Source organism: Podarcis raffonei, chromosome 2 (assembly GCF_027172205.1).
Source record: "Podarcis raffonei isolate rPodRaf1 chromosome 2, rPodRaf1.pri, whole genome shotgun sequence".
NCBI lineage: Eukaryota > Metazoa > Chordata > Lepidosauria > Squamata > Lacertidae > Podarcis > Podarcis raffonei.
The window spans coordinates 37,432,914-37,451,703 of record NC_070603.1 but is presented as its reverse complement, the minus strand read 5'-3'; the positions used below and the strand labels follow the sequence as shown (position 1 = coordinate 37,451,703).

Below are 18,790 nucleotides of genomic sequence, written 5' to 3'. Positions count from 1 at the left end.
CGTTTTGGATTACAAACACGTCAAACCCGGAAGTGCGTGTCGTGTCCCGGTTTGCAACCTTTTTTTGGATTACAACCCATTTTTTTTGGATTAAGAACAAAACATTTTTGGAGGCCCCATTGGTGAAAGCACGCCTTGGGTTACAACCTGTTTTGGTTTACAAACGGACCTCCAGAACGGATTATGGTTGTAAACCAAGGTACCATTGTAGTCTTTAAGAAGCCACCAGACTCTTTGTGTTTTATTTTGCTACAGACCAATATGGCTCCCTCTGTGGATTGGGTGATCCAGGTATACTGATTGGGGAGCTGGGACTGGTGATAGCTTCCTGGCCTGTGTTCACTTGGAGACAAGCTTGGAGTTGCTACTACGTAACGTGTGAAGCAGCAATCACTGGTTCCTAAAAAAAATATCCCTTTTAATCGTCACTCAGTTGATTTGAATTCCCTGATTCCTGCCAACCTTCTGAGTCAGACTTGGGTATTAAGAGAGGCACCATTTTGCAGCGCATTGTCTTTTCAAACAACAGAGACACCCATCTCCCCCACCCAAAGCAAATTGTGAGCAAAATGGAGATCAGCACATTTTCTCCCTCCAGGAGAATTGACTTTAATGATCTGGACAACTTGAAAGGCTTCTGCTGTGGGAGAAGTAAATATTCATGACAGATACATTTTAAAAGTCTTTGAGAAACCGCATCACACAGCAGGTGCTGCATTTTTCAGAAGGTCCATTTCCTTACTTCCCAGTCATTTTTCTCTCTCAAAAAAGTGTGTGTGTGTGTGTGTGTGTGTGTGTGTGTGTCTACAATGCTCATATTTAAGAGGCAGCACTTGAGGCTCTTCCTCTTATTGTTGGCTGGCTTAATACAAATACTGCTAATATACTAATAATGAATAATTAAATCAAAGAAGATAAATTATCCTGAGCTTTTATAGCACTTGCATGGTAGGAATGAACAGCAGGCAAGTTGTGTTAATATCTCCTGATACAGGAGAGGCTCTGCAGAGCAATCTTTGAGAAATTGCCCAGAAGCTGGAAAAGATTTATCTGAAAACAAAGGTATAAATGCTGAGGTCTGGGGCTGATGTTACTTCTTTCTGTACATGCAATCTTAAAACTCATATCTTAGGGCTAAACTAGATGTTAACAGTGGCAAAGGTGTGACAGTTTTCAAAAAAGTGCAGGAAATACATCTGGTTCCCCTTTCCTCTTTTGTATCAACTAGCAAAGGCAACCTTGGGTCACTCATGACATGTGTGTTTCACCCTCGTGAGCAGACCTCAGTGCGGACAGCAGGCCTGGTCATCTGTTTATTTCATAGAATTGTATTCATAGAATTGCAGAGTTTGAAGGAACCATGAGGGACATCTAGTCCAACTCCCTGCAGTGCAAGAATTCTTTGTGCAATGTGGGACTCAAACCCACGATCTTGAGATTAAGAGTCTCTTAAGAGGCTCATGTTCTCCCGACTGGGCTATCCTTAAGGCCTTGTTGAACATTCTGTTGTCACACAAGTCACAAGGTATAAATTCTCCCTCAATATTCTACAGGGGAGAATGAGAACAAAATGCGTAGCAACCATTTTTCGCAGTAGCCAGATATTAACTGCAGTGTCTCATTTGGTCTTTGAATGCTTGCAAAAGTCACTTTAGAAGTATTTCTTTCAAATGTAAGTTTAGTTTGCTTTTAACTGCAAAGATGTGTGCTTGGTAAAACCAGGAGCAGAAATGCCAGCATTGGGTTTGCCATATGTGGGTCATTGCTATGAAATAGTTAAATGTGTGTGCCTGTCCTATGTTATGTTTATGTACATGAAGGGATGGGTGGATCTGTCAGTTCTGTTTCGTCTTCAGTTCTCATTTTTTTCCAGTCTTCAGTTCTCCCATATGTGTTTTCTTTTTTTTTAAAGTCTTCATGAAAAACCCTCTTTTCTTTTCTTCTGCAAATTTATCTGAACATATACATATTTGTATGCAATTTTGCCTAACAGACACCTTTTCTGCAGTGCAATTCCCCCTAATATAATGCATACTTGCATGTTATTTTCATGAATATGTGGAAATTTTGTGCACACTTTCCCACAGTATATGGGTTTTTGTATATGGATAGGCTGAGAAACTGCATTGCAAAATTCAGAGAAGTGAAAATTTCAAAGGACAGGTCTTTGTGGCTCACATTGCTTCAGAAAGTGCAGATCAAGTAAACTTGCCTTTAAATGTGAACTGAATCAAATTTCTCCCCCACCTCTATATACATCTTAAAATAAAGTTGGAAACAGTCATGAAACACTCGAGTGTTTTGGGAGTCACATAAGGGACACACTCCCATGTCTTGAGATTCTAAATGCCAAGCTTTTATTTTTAACTGTGTTTGTTGAAAGTGACATTTTGAAAAATGAAACTTTGAGGAGAAGTTAAGAAAGTAAAAGCAAAACACAGCTCACTCACTTATTAACACCTTCTAATCCAGATGGCCTGACTTTCTGTCCTACAGTTTGTAGGGGCAGGGATAGAATACACCTGAAATAGGTCATGTTTTTCTTTATTTTCCTGAGATGGACTGCAAACCCACACTCATTCTCAACCTGACACTGTCCTTGTTGAATCCACCCACTGCGGTATTTTTTATTTTTTGGCAAAATATTGAAATAAAAGGCTCAATTTCTATGACTAATAATGTTTCAGGAGGCTTGGCTGGCAGTTACCTTGGTCCTCATAATGACTTTGATAGCAGCTTCAAATTCCTCTGAATTATTGTAGTCCACTGTCCATACATGGGGTTTCCCTATAAAATCCTCTGCATAGGGATGCTGGGAGGGTACCTAAAATACAGAAAGGAAACATAATACTTCCTGCAGGGGGCACTGTGACTGCAAGCATTTCAGAAAACAAAGCAAAGCGTGAGGATCAGAAATGGCAATAAGGAAATAAAGGAAACTGAGTGGAGCTTATATATACTACAAACTTCTTTAAGCCATGGAAGAAATGTTCATTTTCAGACATGTACTAATTCAGGTAGAAGCATCTTCTCAGATCCCTGTACATGATGTGGCTAACTGCCTCACCCTTCCCTCATGCACCGATATACATATTACAAGGTATGCACTTTTTCTTATTATAATTTTATCATGGCAAAGTGACATTTGAAGCAGCTCTCCTTCATTCTCACAACAGCTCACCTGTACAGCCCCCCCCAAACATTTTTACAAATGAGGGAACTGAGGCTGGAAGAGAACAACAGGCATTATGAACTACTACATCCCATCAGTGCAAGGATTTCTTGAGCAACAGGAACCTTCTCCCCTCTTTCCCCCTGATGCACATGCCCTACACAAATCTACCCCAGAGGGTTGGAGAAAATCTTAGAACAGATTTAGGGGGCATGAACTGGGGGAGTGGAGATAATGTATTGTTGACCATGGTGAAATCTTCACACTGATGGAATGAGGGACTTAGCACTAGGTTGAATCCCACCCAATGTACTCCTGCCCCAAATCAAAGGTCATAATCCTACCCCCAGAACACACTGGTTCTCTGAAAGGCTGGTACATTTACAGTGGGGTACAGTGCGGGACGCAGTTGGCATTGTGGGCCTAGGACTTGCCGATCAGAAGGTCGGCGGTTCGAATCCCTGCGACAGGGTGAGCTCCCGTTGCTCGGTCGCTGCTTCTGCCAACCTAGCAGTTCGAAAGCACGTCAAAGTGCAAGTAGATAAATAGGTACCGCTCTGGCGGGAAGGTAAACGGCTTTTCCATGCACTGCTCTGGTTCGCCAGAAGCAGCTTAGTCATGCTGACCACATGACCTGGAAGCTGTACGCCGGCTCCCTCGGCCAATAAAGCGAGATGAGCGCCACAACCCCAGAGTCGGCCACGACTGGACCTAATGGTCAGGGGTCCCTTTACCTTTATGAGAGCTGAAAATAATGCCAATATATTTCACATCTGGCAAGCAATGTGATCCTTTGGTTTCAGAAAATACATGGGTAGACAAGTCTAAGAAGCCTGGGACACAAATTTCCACAGCCCTTTGGCAGCTATGGTGGCTCATTTTCCAGAAATAATGTATGTATGGAAGTGTATACTCAATTCTGACCAAACTAAACCTTCAGATGTATATTTTGCTCTAGGGGGTTTAGTTTATTCAGAATTGAGTATACACTCCCAGAGTTAATGCTAAATACTAAACTTCTGGTAAATCAGCCACCGTAGCAGCAAGAGGGCTGTGAAAATTTGTGTCCCGGGCCTTTTAGACTCATCAACCCAAGTACTATCTGAAACCCGAGGGGCACATTGCTTGCCAGACGTGAACTTTTTTCAGCTCTCCTACCCCACTATTAGAGCAGTGATGAAGCTGCAAGTATATCAGGGATGGTGACATTGCTGCTGGACTACAACTCCCATCACCCCTGACATGTCTAGCAACACCTGGAGGGCCACAGGCTGCCCATCCCTGCTTTATAAATACCCAGATCAATTAGGCTCATGTGTAAGATCTTCGCTGCATAATTTCAGAGCAGGCATACCTCTCTCGATGTAGGCTTCCCTCTGAAGAATTCATGATTGAGTGAACTGTGGGGTGGGTTGAAACGAGCCTGCAGGAAAACACACCCATTGGCTATTGCTTCCAAGGGGGCGGGGCCCTCATAGGGGAAACCAAACCCAATGAAGAGCTGCAAAGAGAAAATTCAGATATTTCAGGCATCTTTGGCAACCACGTTATTTTAAAGCTATTTCAGTTATTTGTTTAACCCTTCAGTTCTTTGCCATGGGAGTTAATGGTCTACCAATCCTTTGCTTGGCATTTAAACCTGTTGGCTGAAAGTCCCGCAATTAGTCCAGTACCAGCAACCTGTATCATTGAAGAGGACAAAAGCTGAATGGACACGTGGCCCAGACAGCCTCTACTCATTTGCATGTTTCAGTAGTCACTAATTAACAATTTGCATATAATTTTAACGAACATGGCAGATAGCAAACGATAGTCTTTGAACATTTTGCAGTTTCATTCTTCCACTTAACAATACTCTTTATTCAGAAATATTGTTGCCTTCGTATGAAAATATTTGAATTAGCCCAGGAAACTAGGGGTGGAGCTAGAAACCTTTTTTAAAAAAAAATTCGTAATTTAAACAGTCATAGGAGTTGAAATTGGTGAATTTGGGATTGGGCTTGTCTCTTATCCTTTAGCATGTTCATGTCATTTTGTGAAATACATTAAGGTGGCTGATGCCAATTGGGACTGGTAGGGTGGAAGGCAGGAGGACTAACAGTAGGTGGCACCAGAGCCAATGACAGGCAGAACCAACTCATTCTAGCCTTGTCCCCATCCTCCTCCCTGCTCAGATCTACAAAGAATCAACTCAGAAACTAAGGAGGAGGAAACTGACAGGCAGTGCCAGCCACTCGACTGGCTGTTGTAAATTAGAAGGTGGGCAGCTGAGGGGTTGGTTGAAGGTAGACAGGCAGTGCCCCAGTTGCTCCACTGGTAAAATAAATACAATAAATCTCTGTATCCACATGGGGTGTCTCTGCACAAGATCTTCTGGCCTACCCTCTTTCTTTCCCTTGGGAAGAGGTGGTACATGGCTGTTTTGAGCAACGTGCTTCCATGAGCAACACCACCAATAAGTGTTTTGTGTTTGTTTTGTTTTGTTTTGTTTTGTTTCGTTGGCATATGGAGGTTCACCTTACTGGGAGAAATGAACCCCAGAGTATATGGGCAAATCTGCCTTTGCAATTGTTTATCATGAGCTGCAAAAGAACTGTTGGTTATTTTATCTATTTGATAGTTTGCCTGAGTAAGTAATTTATATCCACCATCATCAATACCAAGCAACATCTCAGAGCAGCTTAAGTTAAGAAGAATAAGTTTCAATAATACAATAATAAAAAACCAGCACAACAATTTTAAAGTAGGTTCAGGTGATTAAGAGGCCCGGGGAAATACAATTAAAATGCCATTTCACAGCACCAAAACCCATCAAGTTGAGGACCTGGGCAAGGCTCCCTGGGGAGGACATGACAGACAGGTGAGTGCCACCACAGAGGGTTGGGGCAGCGGCAGAGCAAGCCAATCGGGCACCTGGGTGGCACGCATGCCCTGCACCCAGGGGCGGGGCCAGCTGCCCATGGGACAGGGCGAGCTGGGGCAGGATGCTCCATGAGGCCTTTGAGGAGTTTGCCTGCCTTCTCCCACTCAGCCACTCTACAGCTGGAGGGGAGGTGGCGGGCAGACTTCTTTGGGGCACCGCGGAACCTGTGGGTGCCCAAGCCACCATGTCACTCCCAGGAGAGACATGTGGCTCGGGTGCACTGCAGGCCCTGCAGTGAGTGCCGCCCGACATTTTGTCACCCCCCTCAGTGGTGACACCCGGGGTGGACCGCCCCACTGCACCCCCCTCCTCTGCCCCTGGGTTGGGGCACACAGAAGATAGCTTTAGTCAAGGTCTTTCAAGTGAGTGGTGAACTTTGACTGGATTGTGCCCAATTTAGATCATTGCGGGGTGTGAGGAGGGAAATGGGTGGAGGTTTGAAAAAAGATTTGGAGGTGGGATTCAAGCTCCATTCCTACACTGAAAGTAAAAACCATTCTGAAGTCGCTAAAGACATGAGCAAGTCACAGAAAATAATGTGTAGACACCTGAGACTTAAATGTTCATGGACAGAAAATGGAAGACGAACCTAATAAATTCTTTGTTGCAATTATATGCTTCAGTGAATTCTTTAGAAGCACTAGCAAGATAGCTAAAGGGTTGCAGGAACTCCTGACTCTATAATTATGAAGAAGATCCATCTGTAAGATCTTCAGCTATCTCTTCCCGTAATGAGATTAAACTTTTCCCAAACCATTTCCGCTCTGCGCTACTTTGCCCTTCTAATTCTATTATGCCATTTTCATACAAGCAGTGGCTTCATCAGCCTTGCATTACCAGCTGTGGAGGTGAACCATTAGCAGGCTTACAGAGTGATCAGATCAGGAGAGGGGAGAAATTATTCAGCAACACACTGTGGAATGAACTGGCAAAAAAGAGAAAGAAAGAAAGTTTCCCCACTAACTCCAGGCAAAGAGCTCTAGTTTGAACATGTCCTATGGCCCACTGAGATAAGAGAGCAAGGACCCTGGAGAAGCTATGTGACTAAGGCTGCAATCCTGCTCCCTAGTAACTGGGAGTAAGGCCAATTGAATTCAATAGGCTTTACGTCTGAGTAGACTTGACTAGTTTTGTGTTGTAAGCCTGTACTCCTACCAGTGCTAAGCAACCTACAGTTTAGGGCCTCTGGTTATGAGAGACCTCTAAATAATGTAGACACAAAGTCAGAAAAGCTAAAGCACAGAATGAACTCAGGCTTGCTAGAGAGGTTAAAAGCAACAAAAAAGGCTTTTATGGGTATGTTCATAGCAAAAGGAAGAACAAAGAAACAGTGGGGTCACTCAGAGGAGAAGATGGTGAAATGCAAACAGGGGACACAGAAAGGGCTGAACTCCTCAATGCCTTCGGTGCCTCAGTCTTCTCCGATAAAGAAAACAATGCCCGACCTGAAGAATTTGGAGCAAATGATTCAGCAGAGGAAACACAGCCCAGAATAACTAAGGAGATAGTACAAGAATACTTGGCTAGTTTAGATGTAGCCATGTTCAAATATATAAAAAAGGATGTCACATAGAGGAGGGAGAAAGGTTTTTTCTGCTGCTCCAGAGAAGCGGACACGGAGCAATGGTTCCAAACTACAAGAAAGAAGATTCCACCTAAACATTAGGAAGAACTTCCTGACAGTAAGAGCTGTTCGACAGTGGAATTTGCTGCCAAGGAGTGTGGTGGAGTCTCCTTCTTTGGAGGTCTTTAAGCAGAGGCTTGACAACCATATGTCAGGAGTGCTCTGATGGTGTTTCCTGCTTGGCAGGGGGTTGGACTCGATGGCCCTTGTGGTCTCTTCCAACTCTATGATTCTATGATTCTAAATCCATCTTTAACTAAATTTCAATTTTTATGTAATTGGTAAAAAAATAAAGGGAATAAGTAAATCCAACTTTAAAACAGACATTATCATTCTCTAATGGCAGAAACATCCCATAAGATCTGGGCTGAGAAATGCTTTCACAGCGGAATTTCATTTCCATGATTTGGCCACAATATTATCATTTTTTGCATGGTACCTGCTACCTTATGCCAAGAGGCACAGCATGTAAAGTGCATAGCAAGAGAAGATCAGAAAATATTCCTCTATGCCACAGGAGCGGCAAGGATCCTAATTGCTAAAAACTGGAAAAAAGAAACTGTGCCAACAAAAAAGGAATGGCAAGATAAACTGTTAGAGTATATTGAACTGGCTAGATTAACAGAGGCAATTAGAGATCACACTAGACAAGAGTTTCAAAAAGCATGGGGAAAATGCAGGGAATACTTCACAAAACAGTTCCCTAAAATACATACCTGGACTTGTTTTGATTAATGTCTGCAGGAGACTTTGTGAATATTTAAGTTAGAATTAGAAAAATCTTAATCTTAATAATTATTCATAAAGGAAACAGTTTATAAGAAGAAAATAAGGAGGCCAGATACAGGGTAAAGGAAGTTTTTTATTTGCTTGTTTGTATTGTTGTATGTTACGCTCACTGTATGTTATGTTCACGTTTAATGAGGGTGGATTTGTGTATTGGGAAGGTGAGGGGGTTTGTGTTATGTTGTAGATAAAATTCCAATAAAAATTGAAAAATTGAAAAAAAATTAAAGTGCCAGAAACCACTCCTTACTGCTGCTTATTCTAATTTTCCCCCTTTTATTTCGTCACATATATATATGAGTTTTTCCATAATCACATATACAAAGCAAAACATTAAACATCAACTTCCCTTCCCCGCCCTTCCGTGGTTCCTTCTAAGATAGATAGATAGATAGATAGATAGATAGATAGATAGATAGATATAGATAGTTAGATAGATAGGTGATAGATGATTGATAGATCGATATAGAAAGAAACAGCCAACCACCATTACCATCCCTGGAGCACTGCCTAAGGGTTTTGCCCCCTGTGGATTCCCACATCTTTATTGCCACAATATTTCCATTGCATTCTCCAAGACCTTTGCCTTGTAGCAGATTGGCACATAACTCTTAAAAAACAATCCCACAACTGGAGAATTTCTTATTGCCAGAGTTTCATTTGGCCGCAACCCCCTTTCTTTCTGCCTGTGGCAAATACCTTGGCTTTTCTCAGGAGTTGCTGGAACTCATGTTGTGGCAAGAGACCATGATTCTTCACAAAAGCTGGGACTTCAGGCGGGCGCTGTGTTTCGTAATAAACAGTGCCGTGGATCTCCATGTACTTGTTCAGGATGGCTAGAAACTTCTCTTTGCCCTGAGAAAAGAAAGGAAAGAAATTCATCTGTGATTGCCAGTCACAAAGTTCAGAATTCGTGAGGACATATAAAATTCCGTCCAGCTGCATAGATTTTGTCATGGCTCATCCAGATGGTAACCTTTCCCCAATTAAGCAAGCAAATAAAAATGTACTCCGGCAGAGACAATGGGAGATCAGATAGTATAATGATTAGGGTATCTAATATGTGCCTGATTTAAATTCACACTCCAAGCATGAGCATACTGGGTGGGCCTTAGGCAAGCTGCTCCATCTCTCAGTCTCAGCCACCACCTCTATAATATGGAGATAATACTGGCCTACCTGACCAGGTTATTGTAAGTCAGGGGTGCCAACTTGAATAAAATATGGGGGGGCAGGTAAGCCGTGCTCCACATAATTGATCACAAGATGCGGCACATGCACATCATTTGAATGGCAATGCCCATCAAAATGGGGGAGGGACGGTCCCTCAAATATTTTATTGGGGGGGGTGTGAAGGGACCTCGGCCCCTAGGAGTCGGCTCCTATGTTGTAAGTAGCAATCTAAAATGAAGTGTGTTGAGCAGTTAGAAAAAATGTGATGCCAGTACATTATGTTACCATGCCCTTAGAGCAGCCTTTCTCAACCTGTGGGTCCCCAGATGTTGTTGAACTACAACTCCTATCACCCCTAGCTAGCAAGGCCAGAGCTCAGGGATGATGGGAGTTGTAGTCCAACAACATCTGGCAACCCACAGGTTGAGAACCGTTGCCTTAGAGCATTCAAAAGGTATCCTGTTCTTAAAGGGAGGTCCTGCTCTTCGGAATAAGATTATGTCTGATCAAATTATGTGGGTGGCATGCTATTTTGAGAAGCAGGTACGAGTTGCCCGATCAGAGGTGGGGAAACTTCTTTTTCCTGGGAAAAGGAGATGTTGCCTAAGAGCTGAACTGATGGTTTGTAGAGAGCTCCTTCTCTCCCCCCAGGCTCCCCTACATGCATGGAACTGGGCCAAGGTTCTCCACTTATATTTTAGGTGTTATCTTGCAGCTTCCCGGCATGTTTCCTTTTGGGAATGAGCCCCGCATTAGGTTGATTAACTCTGAAGCTCATTTGATGTTGCCTTTTAAGAATTGCACGTAGCTGGTAAGGACTTCATTATCACTCTATCAAATGAGTAGGCTAGCAGATCAATACATGTCACACAATGTTTCCAAGCATGGATCTCTTTTCCCTGCCAGCATAAATTCTGCACAAGAGAAGTAACTTCCGCTTCGAATTCAGCTGTGGTCAGCATTGTCCTTTGCAGAACAGACTGCTTTCTGTTCTCCCTTCGTTCCCCAATTTCTCCACATTTTCCAGCATTAGAAGACACAAACCAGCCAAATTAAACTTGGGGGTGAGAGCAGAGGTACAAACAGAAATTACTATATGGTCTCTGGTTTAGTAGACAAAGAAGGCTGGGAACTTTAATGGCCAAGCCTTGCTCTCGCTTATCCACCCTGTGCTGTCTGCAGCAGACACCTGCCTCAAGCACTTAGAGAAGTGATGCAACTTTTACTGCCACTGGGGGATGCTGATACACTTAAAGATCTGTTTCAATTCTTCCACCACATTTGGTATTGTGGCTTAAGTGTAAAACCACTAAGAAGTGTGCAGCACTTTCTGCACATGCAAAACACCACACACCAACTGCTGGGTTGATCAGTCAGATGTTTGATGGGAACAAGACTTAGTTGGCTCACGTGGGTAGGGAACATTTTTCATAAAGCCCAGTATCCAAGTCTGAATTCTGCTGACGCTTCTGTTTTAGATTCCATTATGGGAATGCCAAGCTTTAAAATGGACCTTCGCATGAGGCCCCTTCATGTAAGCACAGAGATGCTTTGCCTGGTCATACAGATCTGGGCTGTGCCAAATCTTGCCCTGTATAGTGGGAGGCCTCTGGCATGTCACATCATGACTTGGGCTCATGTACAATACACCAGAGACTGGAAGGAATGCACAGGATGTTTTCAGAAACTGATGGAAACAATAATGAATAAAAATTGTGCACCAGCTCACAACCAAAACAAAAATTGTGCAAATCAACAAAAGGAGCAAATTCATTTTGAGTGGGCCAGTTGGAAGCATCCAGTGCACTCCATGAGGGCTTGTAAGTGTCTTATTTCTGTAAGGTCTCTCATACAAGAGTCTGTGGGATGTATGAGACAAGGTTATGTAGAGGAACTGTGGCCAAAGGAAGTAAGTCTGCAAGTGACCTTTGAGCTGGCAGCAAGCGGTTCGTATTGCAAATGATCACTGAGCCCAGTATATATAAAGCTATACTTTTTAAAGGCAGGTAGATAAGCACATTGAAGCGATCATTTGTGATACAAAACAGGGTTTATACTTGGAGGAATAAAATGGAGTATATTCAGATCAGGTGTGAGTTTCTTTGAATGGATATGAATATTACAGACAGCATTTGTTAAAATAATGGGAGATATGCATAGTGTGTGTGGATAGATGGATATGATGTCTGCCTGCTTTTGCAATGGAAAGCATATTGTGCAACGGGACTTCGCATTTCTCTACTCCCTCCACCACCTTCCTGAATACCCCACATCAGCTGTCTGGAGCTGATTTTGGGGGTATGAGGGTAGGAGAGAAAAGAGGAGCCCTGTTGCACAAGCAGATGCTACATTGGAGAACATCCACTTGATATTGCTTTTGTGTTTATAGTACATTAATTCTTTCTTTCAAATCAGTTGCACGCTAAAGTGAATAAGGAAGTTGTATACATCTACGGTGTGTCACAGGTTCCGGCAAATATGGTATGGGTGAATATTGTTATAATCATCTTCAGACAAAACCTATGGTTTCTGCATAGAGTTCTTGCTTAGCAGAAGCGATAATTTAAAAACCCTCCACTGCACTCCTGATGGCACATATTTCAGTTTGCTGGATAGAAATCTGTGTGATGAACAATCACATGTTGATGCACAAGAGATTTCCATAACTTGAGATGCACAATGTTTGCATCAAGTAAAGCTGTGCAAGGGGGGGAAGGGGGCAAGAGGAAGCGTTCTCTAGGCAGGATTTGCTTCTACACTCAGGGGGTAATTGACCTGCTTTCCCCCTGGAAAACAGAAGTGTGCAGAGGAAACAAAACAGCAAAGGGAAGAAGCCAAGCCATTCACCACCTGGGTTTGATTCAAAAATGAGAGGTGTTGTGTTTCAAGTGTTCTACTCTGAAGGCACACACTGGAACTTGGGGGCTTGGGCTCCATATGTGTGTGGGGGGGGGACAGAGATGGGTGAATTTGTCAATTTTAATATTTATCAGTTTCTCATTTTTCCAACCTTAAATTCAGTCCCCCCCACCCATTTTTATATCAGATTTTTTTTTAAGCGCTTCGGAAAATTCACCAGTAATTTAGTGTAACTTCTCCTGACATGGACATTTTTATATGCAGTTTTCTCCAATATATGCATTTCCCCTCCAAGGCGATATACCCTAATATACTGCATGTTCCACGTTATTTTCATGATTATATGCATTGATATGCATACTTTACACTAGTGTATGTGTTTTTGTACATGTACACATTGCAATGTAGTCTTCAAATAAAATTCCATTTTGTCAGCGCAAATGGGTATTCAAATCCAAATAATACACATAAAAAGCACATAGTTAAAAATTATTTTCTGTTTACCTGCAGCTGGAAATCCCATGGTGGGCACACAGAGAGAAGGAAGAAGGAATGAGAGTTAGTTTCTCTGTATCAATGGCAACATACTAAAAAGGTCTCAGAAGTGCTCTGAAGCAACCAGGAACCAACAGAGCTTCAGGAAAGCTCTGTTGGGTTGTACCAAGGTCTCATTTAGCCAAGCATCATTTCTGAACAGAGCACAACCCAGTGCTTCCAAATAGAAGAAGAAGAAGAAGAAGAAGAAGAAGAAGAAGAGGAGGAGGAGTAGTAGTTTGGATTTGATATCCTGCTTTATCACTCCCCTTCAGGAGTCTCAAAGCGGCTAACATTCTCCTTTCCCTTCCTCCCCCACAACAAACGCTCTGTGAGGTGAGTGGGGCTGAGAGACTTCAGAGAAGTGTGACTGGCCCAAGGTCACCCAGCAGCTGCATGTGGAGGAGCGGGGAAGCGAACCTGGTTCACCAGATTACGAGTCTACCGCTCTTAACCACAACACCACACTGGCTCTCAGTGTAAGCAGGCCATAAAGGCAATTCAGCCTCTTGTATGGTTGTTTTCAACTACCCCAAACTATCCTGCCACTGGTATTCATTTAACTGTCACAGACAGTAGCTCATGCTTGTCCCCTCCTCCTCCACGAATTCATCCAATCCCCAGAACTTCAGAGTGGCATCATGATTACTGGGGAAGCTTCGGCAACAGGGGAGTTGAAGAACCATATATGATAAGCATTTTAAAGTTCTTAAACACACTTTTTAAATAGCATGACATGAACACAATGGTTCCTTCCCCACGCTTTCTTGGGCCCATCTTTACTATTTGCTGCTGCAAGGAATAATGCAGCAGAGATGAATGAAGAGGACAGGCTAAGTAGCTCATAAAAGCTTTCAAATGCTTATGTTTATATAGAGTGGTCCATGGATAGAGTACATAGAGTGACAACACTCACTTAGTGCTCTCACTGTGGGACTTGGCATTTAAACAAAGGATGTGTGTGTGTTGATGTGTGTGTAGTTCTATGTGAAAGAGAAGCCCCTCATCCTTTGCATTTGCAACCAGGCAAATATCGGGATATACCTATCAAAGCCCTAAACTGGTCCTGAAAGTTAAAGAATTATTTGGATGAAACCTATAACTCTTCATATGGTCCTCTGCTGTGTCTGGGATGAGGAACCTGTGGCATCCACTGTTATTGGACTACAACTCACACCAGCACCACCATCATGTTGCTGTTGCTGTTGCTGCTAAAATCTATTAAAACAAACTACAGTCATTACAATAGAGTCCTTTCTGACCATTGGCCACACTGGCTAGAGCTGATGGGAGATGGAGTCAAAAAAACCATTGGGAGATGCACAGGTTCCTCATCCATTTGTTAAATGTTATAAGAGATGCACTCCATACCTAATTACTCGAAAGAAGTCCCACAGAGTTCAGTTGGATGTATTCCTAAATAAGTTTGCATAAGATTGCAGCCACAGAGCATTTAGCACACTTTGGACCATGGTTGAGTGATTAAATGCTTTTGACACCGTTAAAAAGTTCCACTATTTTATTCGCTACCCACCTTCCAAATGCTGGCTTCTTTCCCATATACCACTGCCATGTTGTTAGCCTTGTTGGATTTAATGAATTGCTTCTCTGTTTCATTGAGCTCCTCAGACACAAAACCCATGAAGGAATTGTCAGGCGTATGAGCTGCAAAGAAATAAACATCCATGCATTTGACTTGCATTAGGTTTCTCCAGAGATTTCCTCTCTGTTCTCAGTAACACAAACACCCCATTCCCAATGGGATGCTTCACATGCTGTGGAAAGAAGCCTCACAGGCTCTTTGCTAGGGCTGCATTGAATTTTGCACTCATACTCGACTTTCTACCACCACATGGTTTTATAACATAAAAAGTGCCACATGTCCTCCCACATATGCTACCACTATTGCAGCGCACGTTTTCTGATAATTCACAGGAGATCTGCTTCGTTACTTTACAAGTCAGTTACATTAATTTTAGAAATGAGTCCATTGAGATATTTTACACCCTCCATTACATAACATCTTTGATTTAATAATGGAATAACCCAGAAATACTTTATATTTTTCTTCTCATTAAACAACACCGACATCTAGTAGAGTGGGCTACATGAGGCAGGGATGGCAATTAACAAAAATGAAACGCATCAACCCTGGAAAATGCTTTTTTTAAAAATAAAAATTGAAACTCTTTAAAACATTGAGAATTTTCACTTCGGCACAACCTTTTTTAAAAACATAAAATCTGAATATAATCTTATCTTAGTTCTCTGGAGCTATAACAGCTTTATTATTATTATTTTTTTAAAAAACCCAAATGTTGAAGAAATTGAATTACTTTAGAGCTGAATTGCCTTAGAGGATGCATTCAACAAATGTTATTGGTTTGCTACTTGCAAAGTCAAGTCTAATACAGCCTCCACTTGTAAGATTCAGCTTCAAATATCCAAGTAATTTTCAAACAAACTGTAATTTCTCAATGCTGGGGGTCCCTCCATGTTTCTTCTATTGGGCTTTCATTTTTAGAATGATAAACAACCTTCCAAAATTACAGGTTACTGTATTAATTAATTTTATAATGAATGATTTTAGAGTGTTGTTTGTGTTGTACTTTTGTATTGTTTTATTGTTGTTAGCCGCCCTGAGCCCAGCTTCGGCTGGGGAGGGCGGGATATAAATAAAATTTATTATTATTATTATTATTATTATTATTATTATTATTATTATTATGGATAGCTCTTAAGGTGTTCATGCGCTTTTTATCTCTTGTTTTCTCAGGTGACATTTTGGCCATGCAGTTCAGTAGATTTCCATGATCATTGAAATGTCACAGGATATATTTTTGGGAAGTAACAACAGGAATCCAGCAGCTGGGGGAGAATGCTGGAGGATGGGGCGGTGGCACAAGGCAGTAGATGTGTTTGGTAGATCATGTGACTAGATGCTATGTTCATATGAACTGTTCACTGATGGACTTGTCTGCACAATCAGGGACCTACTCCACAGAGTTACTGGGAGGATAAAGTTTGGTGTGGTGGGGAAGCCGTATTCTGCAGGAAGTGTGTGTTTGTGGAATAAATAAAATAAAATAAAACTTAATCAAACTATTTTATTTTGTATAAAGCAAAAAAGGGAGAGCTGCATGTTCCCAGTTGAAAACCACAGTCAAGACTGGACTACACTGAAGAGCAGACCCAGAAGCGATCAACTGATAGAGTTGGCTTGCAAAGCTTTGGGTTATTTCATGTCTCTGCAAAGGTACTCTCTTCTGTTTGGTGCAAAGATGGTGCCCACCCATAGCTGTCAACTTTCAGATTTGAAAATAAGGGATCAGCAGCCTTGAAAATAAGGGATCAGCAGCCTCACCTGTCCTGGGGACAGTCTACGGGATAACTAACAATCCGGGATAGCAGCAGGAAGCAGTGGGAAACGGCGCTGGAATAAGGGAATTTCCCGCAAAAAAAGGGAAGGTTGACAGCTATGGTGCCCACCACAAATTTGAGTACGTGATGGAATGGCAGCAATGATGTTATATTTTCCTAGCTGTTATACTGCAATTGTCAGTCCACCTAGTTAGGAGGGTGCTTTCAGGACACTTTGTTGCCTCTAAAGAAGGTTGGCGTTCTCCTCCCCTGTCCCTTCCCTCCTTAACCTTCCCACAAGAATTGTGCACCACAGTTGTTCTGAACTGATCTCCCATTAAATCCCAGAGAATTCTGAGACTTAATTTGTGCAATGCCATGTCTCAAAGGAGGGGACACAAAAATAAAGCTTTCTCCTAACTGCTGGTTTGCAAAGGCCCATTTATTTCATTTCCAATACAGTCCTGAAGATATTTTTACCATGACACCACATCCTACTCTTCCTGCTGTCACTGTGCTTCTAGCTGGGCGAGGAATGATTGGTTATCTTGGCAGCTCCCAGAGAGCTGGAGAGAGTTACTTGCATTGAAATAGCTCTGTGTCTGTTACAAGTCTTTCACCCTGGCCATGCTGGGGAGAAGGGGAGATGCTGGGACAGCCTGGAAACATAATTAGCAAAAACAGTGGGAGTGGGACAGTAAAGTATGAAAGCTAATTAAAAAGGCAGGCCCCATTAAGCTAGCTTTTCCTTGGGGCATCATTGTCAAGGTTAAGGTCAGGTGGAAGCAGCAAATCTGCCTATCCAGAACCCTTGGGAAATCAACTTGGAGGTGCAAATGTGACAGTATCTCTACTACCCTTTTCATGGCACGGACATAACACAGGGCACAGGAACTTTCAGTCTTCATGATACTTTGGGGGCTTCTTCATCTTGGAAAGCTTCCAGATATATTCCCTGTGTTTTATTTTTACTGGCTTTGAGAATGGTGTGTCAATAAATTCTACTCTAGACCAATGATTCAGGACATTGGTTCAACCGGCAATCCAAGCCGAGGGTGTATGGTGTGTGTGTGTGGGTGTGTGTGTGTTAGGACACTTGAAAAACAATCATGTGAATCGGTCAAGTGGTCGTGTGAATAAGTGACAGCTCAGAAAATGATTTGCTACTTTCAGAGCAAAGAATGTAACAAGTACTTGGGGTTTATTTGTGCTGAATTAAGTATGGACAGATTATGGAATCTCAAATTATGCCTTTTCTTTCTCATATGTGCTCATTCCTGGTGAGGCAGAACCCATGGACAAGTTGGGAGGATGTAGATCTGGAAGCAGTCTGGGGCAGAGTGGAAGGACAGGTAGGGAAGAAACGGGTGCGGAACCATTCCTGGGTCATGACTCCATGAGCAAGTGGCATTGGAGGCAGGACTTTCAGTACCCTGGACAGTAGACAAATTGTTCAAAATGTAGAACTTGGAAGACCTTCTCCATGAGGAAAGCTGAAAAATGTGGAACCCTTTAAAGCAGGGGGATAACTAAGGGGGGGATTGTAAAAGTTCATAAAATTCTGCATGTTTTGGGAGGAAGTAGATATTTATAATGTTTCTTCCTCTCTCATAACATTAGTACTCAGAGCCATTCAATGAAGCCAGGAGATTCAGGACATGCAAAAGGAAGAACCTTTTCACACAATGCACAATTAGCTTATGGAATTCACTGACTTAAATAACTTTAGGGGGTGGGGTGGGAAAGATATCCCTATTAGCAGATATTGGCCATGATAGCAAGCTAGCAAGCAAACAAACACCCCTTCCATATTTGCAAGTCACCTCTGAATACAAGTCATTGGAGAGAGCAGAAACCAGGTTATTTGTTTGTTAAATTTATATCTCACTTTTCCACCAAGTGATGCTCCAAGCAGCTAATGTAAAAAATAGAAAGTAAAATATAGCATTGTAGTCCAGAACAGCTGGAGGGCATCGGGCAAGGGAAAGTAGGATGCCATGGACTTCTAGCCTTACTCAGGAAGGGTCTGTTATTATATCTGAGCACCCACTGTCATCACACACACCTCCATGGCAAATCACTGTGAAATGTTGATACCACTTACGAAACATTGTCATGAACTGCTTTGGGTTCAGATTCCAATAGCCCCAGTTTGTCCGGTACCCATGCAGTGTGGCATATTCCTCATGGTTGTATGCAGGCTCAGTCCCAAAAGTGTCAATCACTCGAACACGGCACCTGTGCAAGGGAAACAAACAAAAGCCATGCCGGTTATGTCCTGCATAGGAGCAACACAAAAATATGAGCTAGTGATACAATATCCTAGAGCCATTGTGCCATGTCCAGTTTGGGTGGAGGT

At 42.4% G+C, this 18,790-nt stretch overlaps 1 protein-coding gene across 1 annotated transcript in view; it reads right to left on the bottom strand.

Moving 5' to 3' along the window:
* Positions 1-18,790, bottom strand: part of MGAT5B (alpha-1,6-mannosylglycoprotein 6-beta-N-acetylglucosaminyltransferase B) — a 171,318-nt gene that overhangs the window by 18,644 nt on the left and 133,884 nt on the right. Inside the window, exons 10-14 of the mRNA XM_053376036.1 lie at positions 18,536-18,669; positions 14,606-14,736; positions 9,205-9,360; positions 4,527-4,673; positions 2,708-2,824 (exon numbers count right to left, since the gene is read on the bottom strand). Of these exons, the coding sequence (XP_053232011.1) occupies positions 2,708-2,824; positions 4,527-4,673; positions 9,205-9,360; positions 14,606-14,736; positions 18,536-18,669 (685 nt within the window). The remainder of the gene's footprint in view (positions 1-2,707; positions 2,825-4,526; positions 4,674-9,204; positions 9,361-14,605; positions 14,737-18,535; positions 18,670-18,790) is intronic.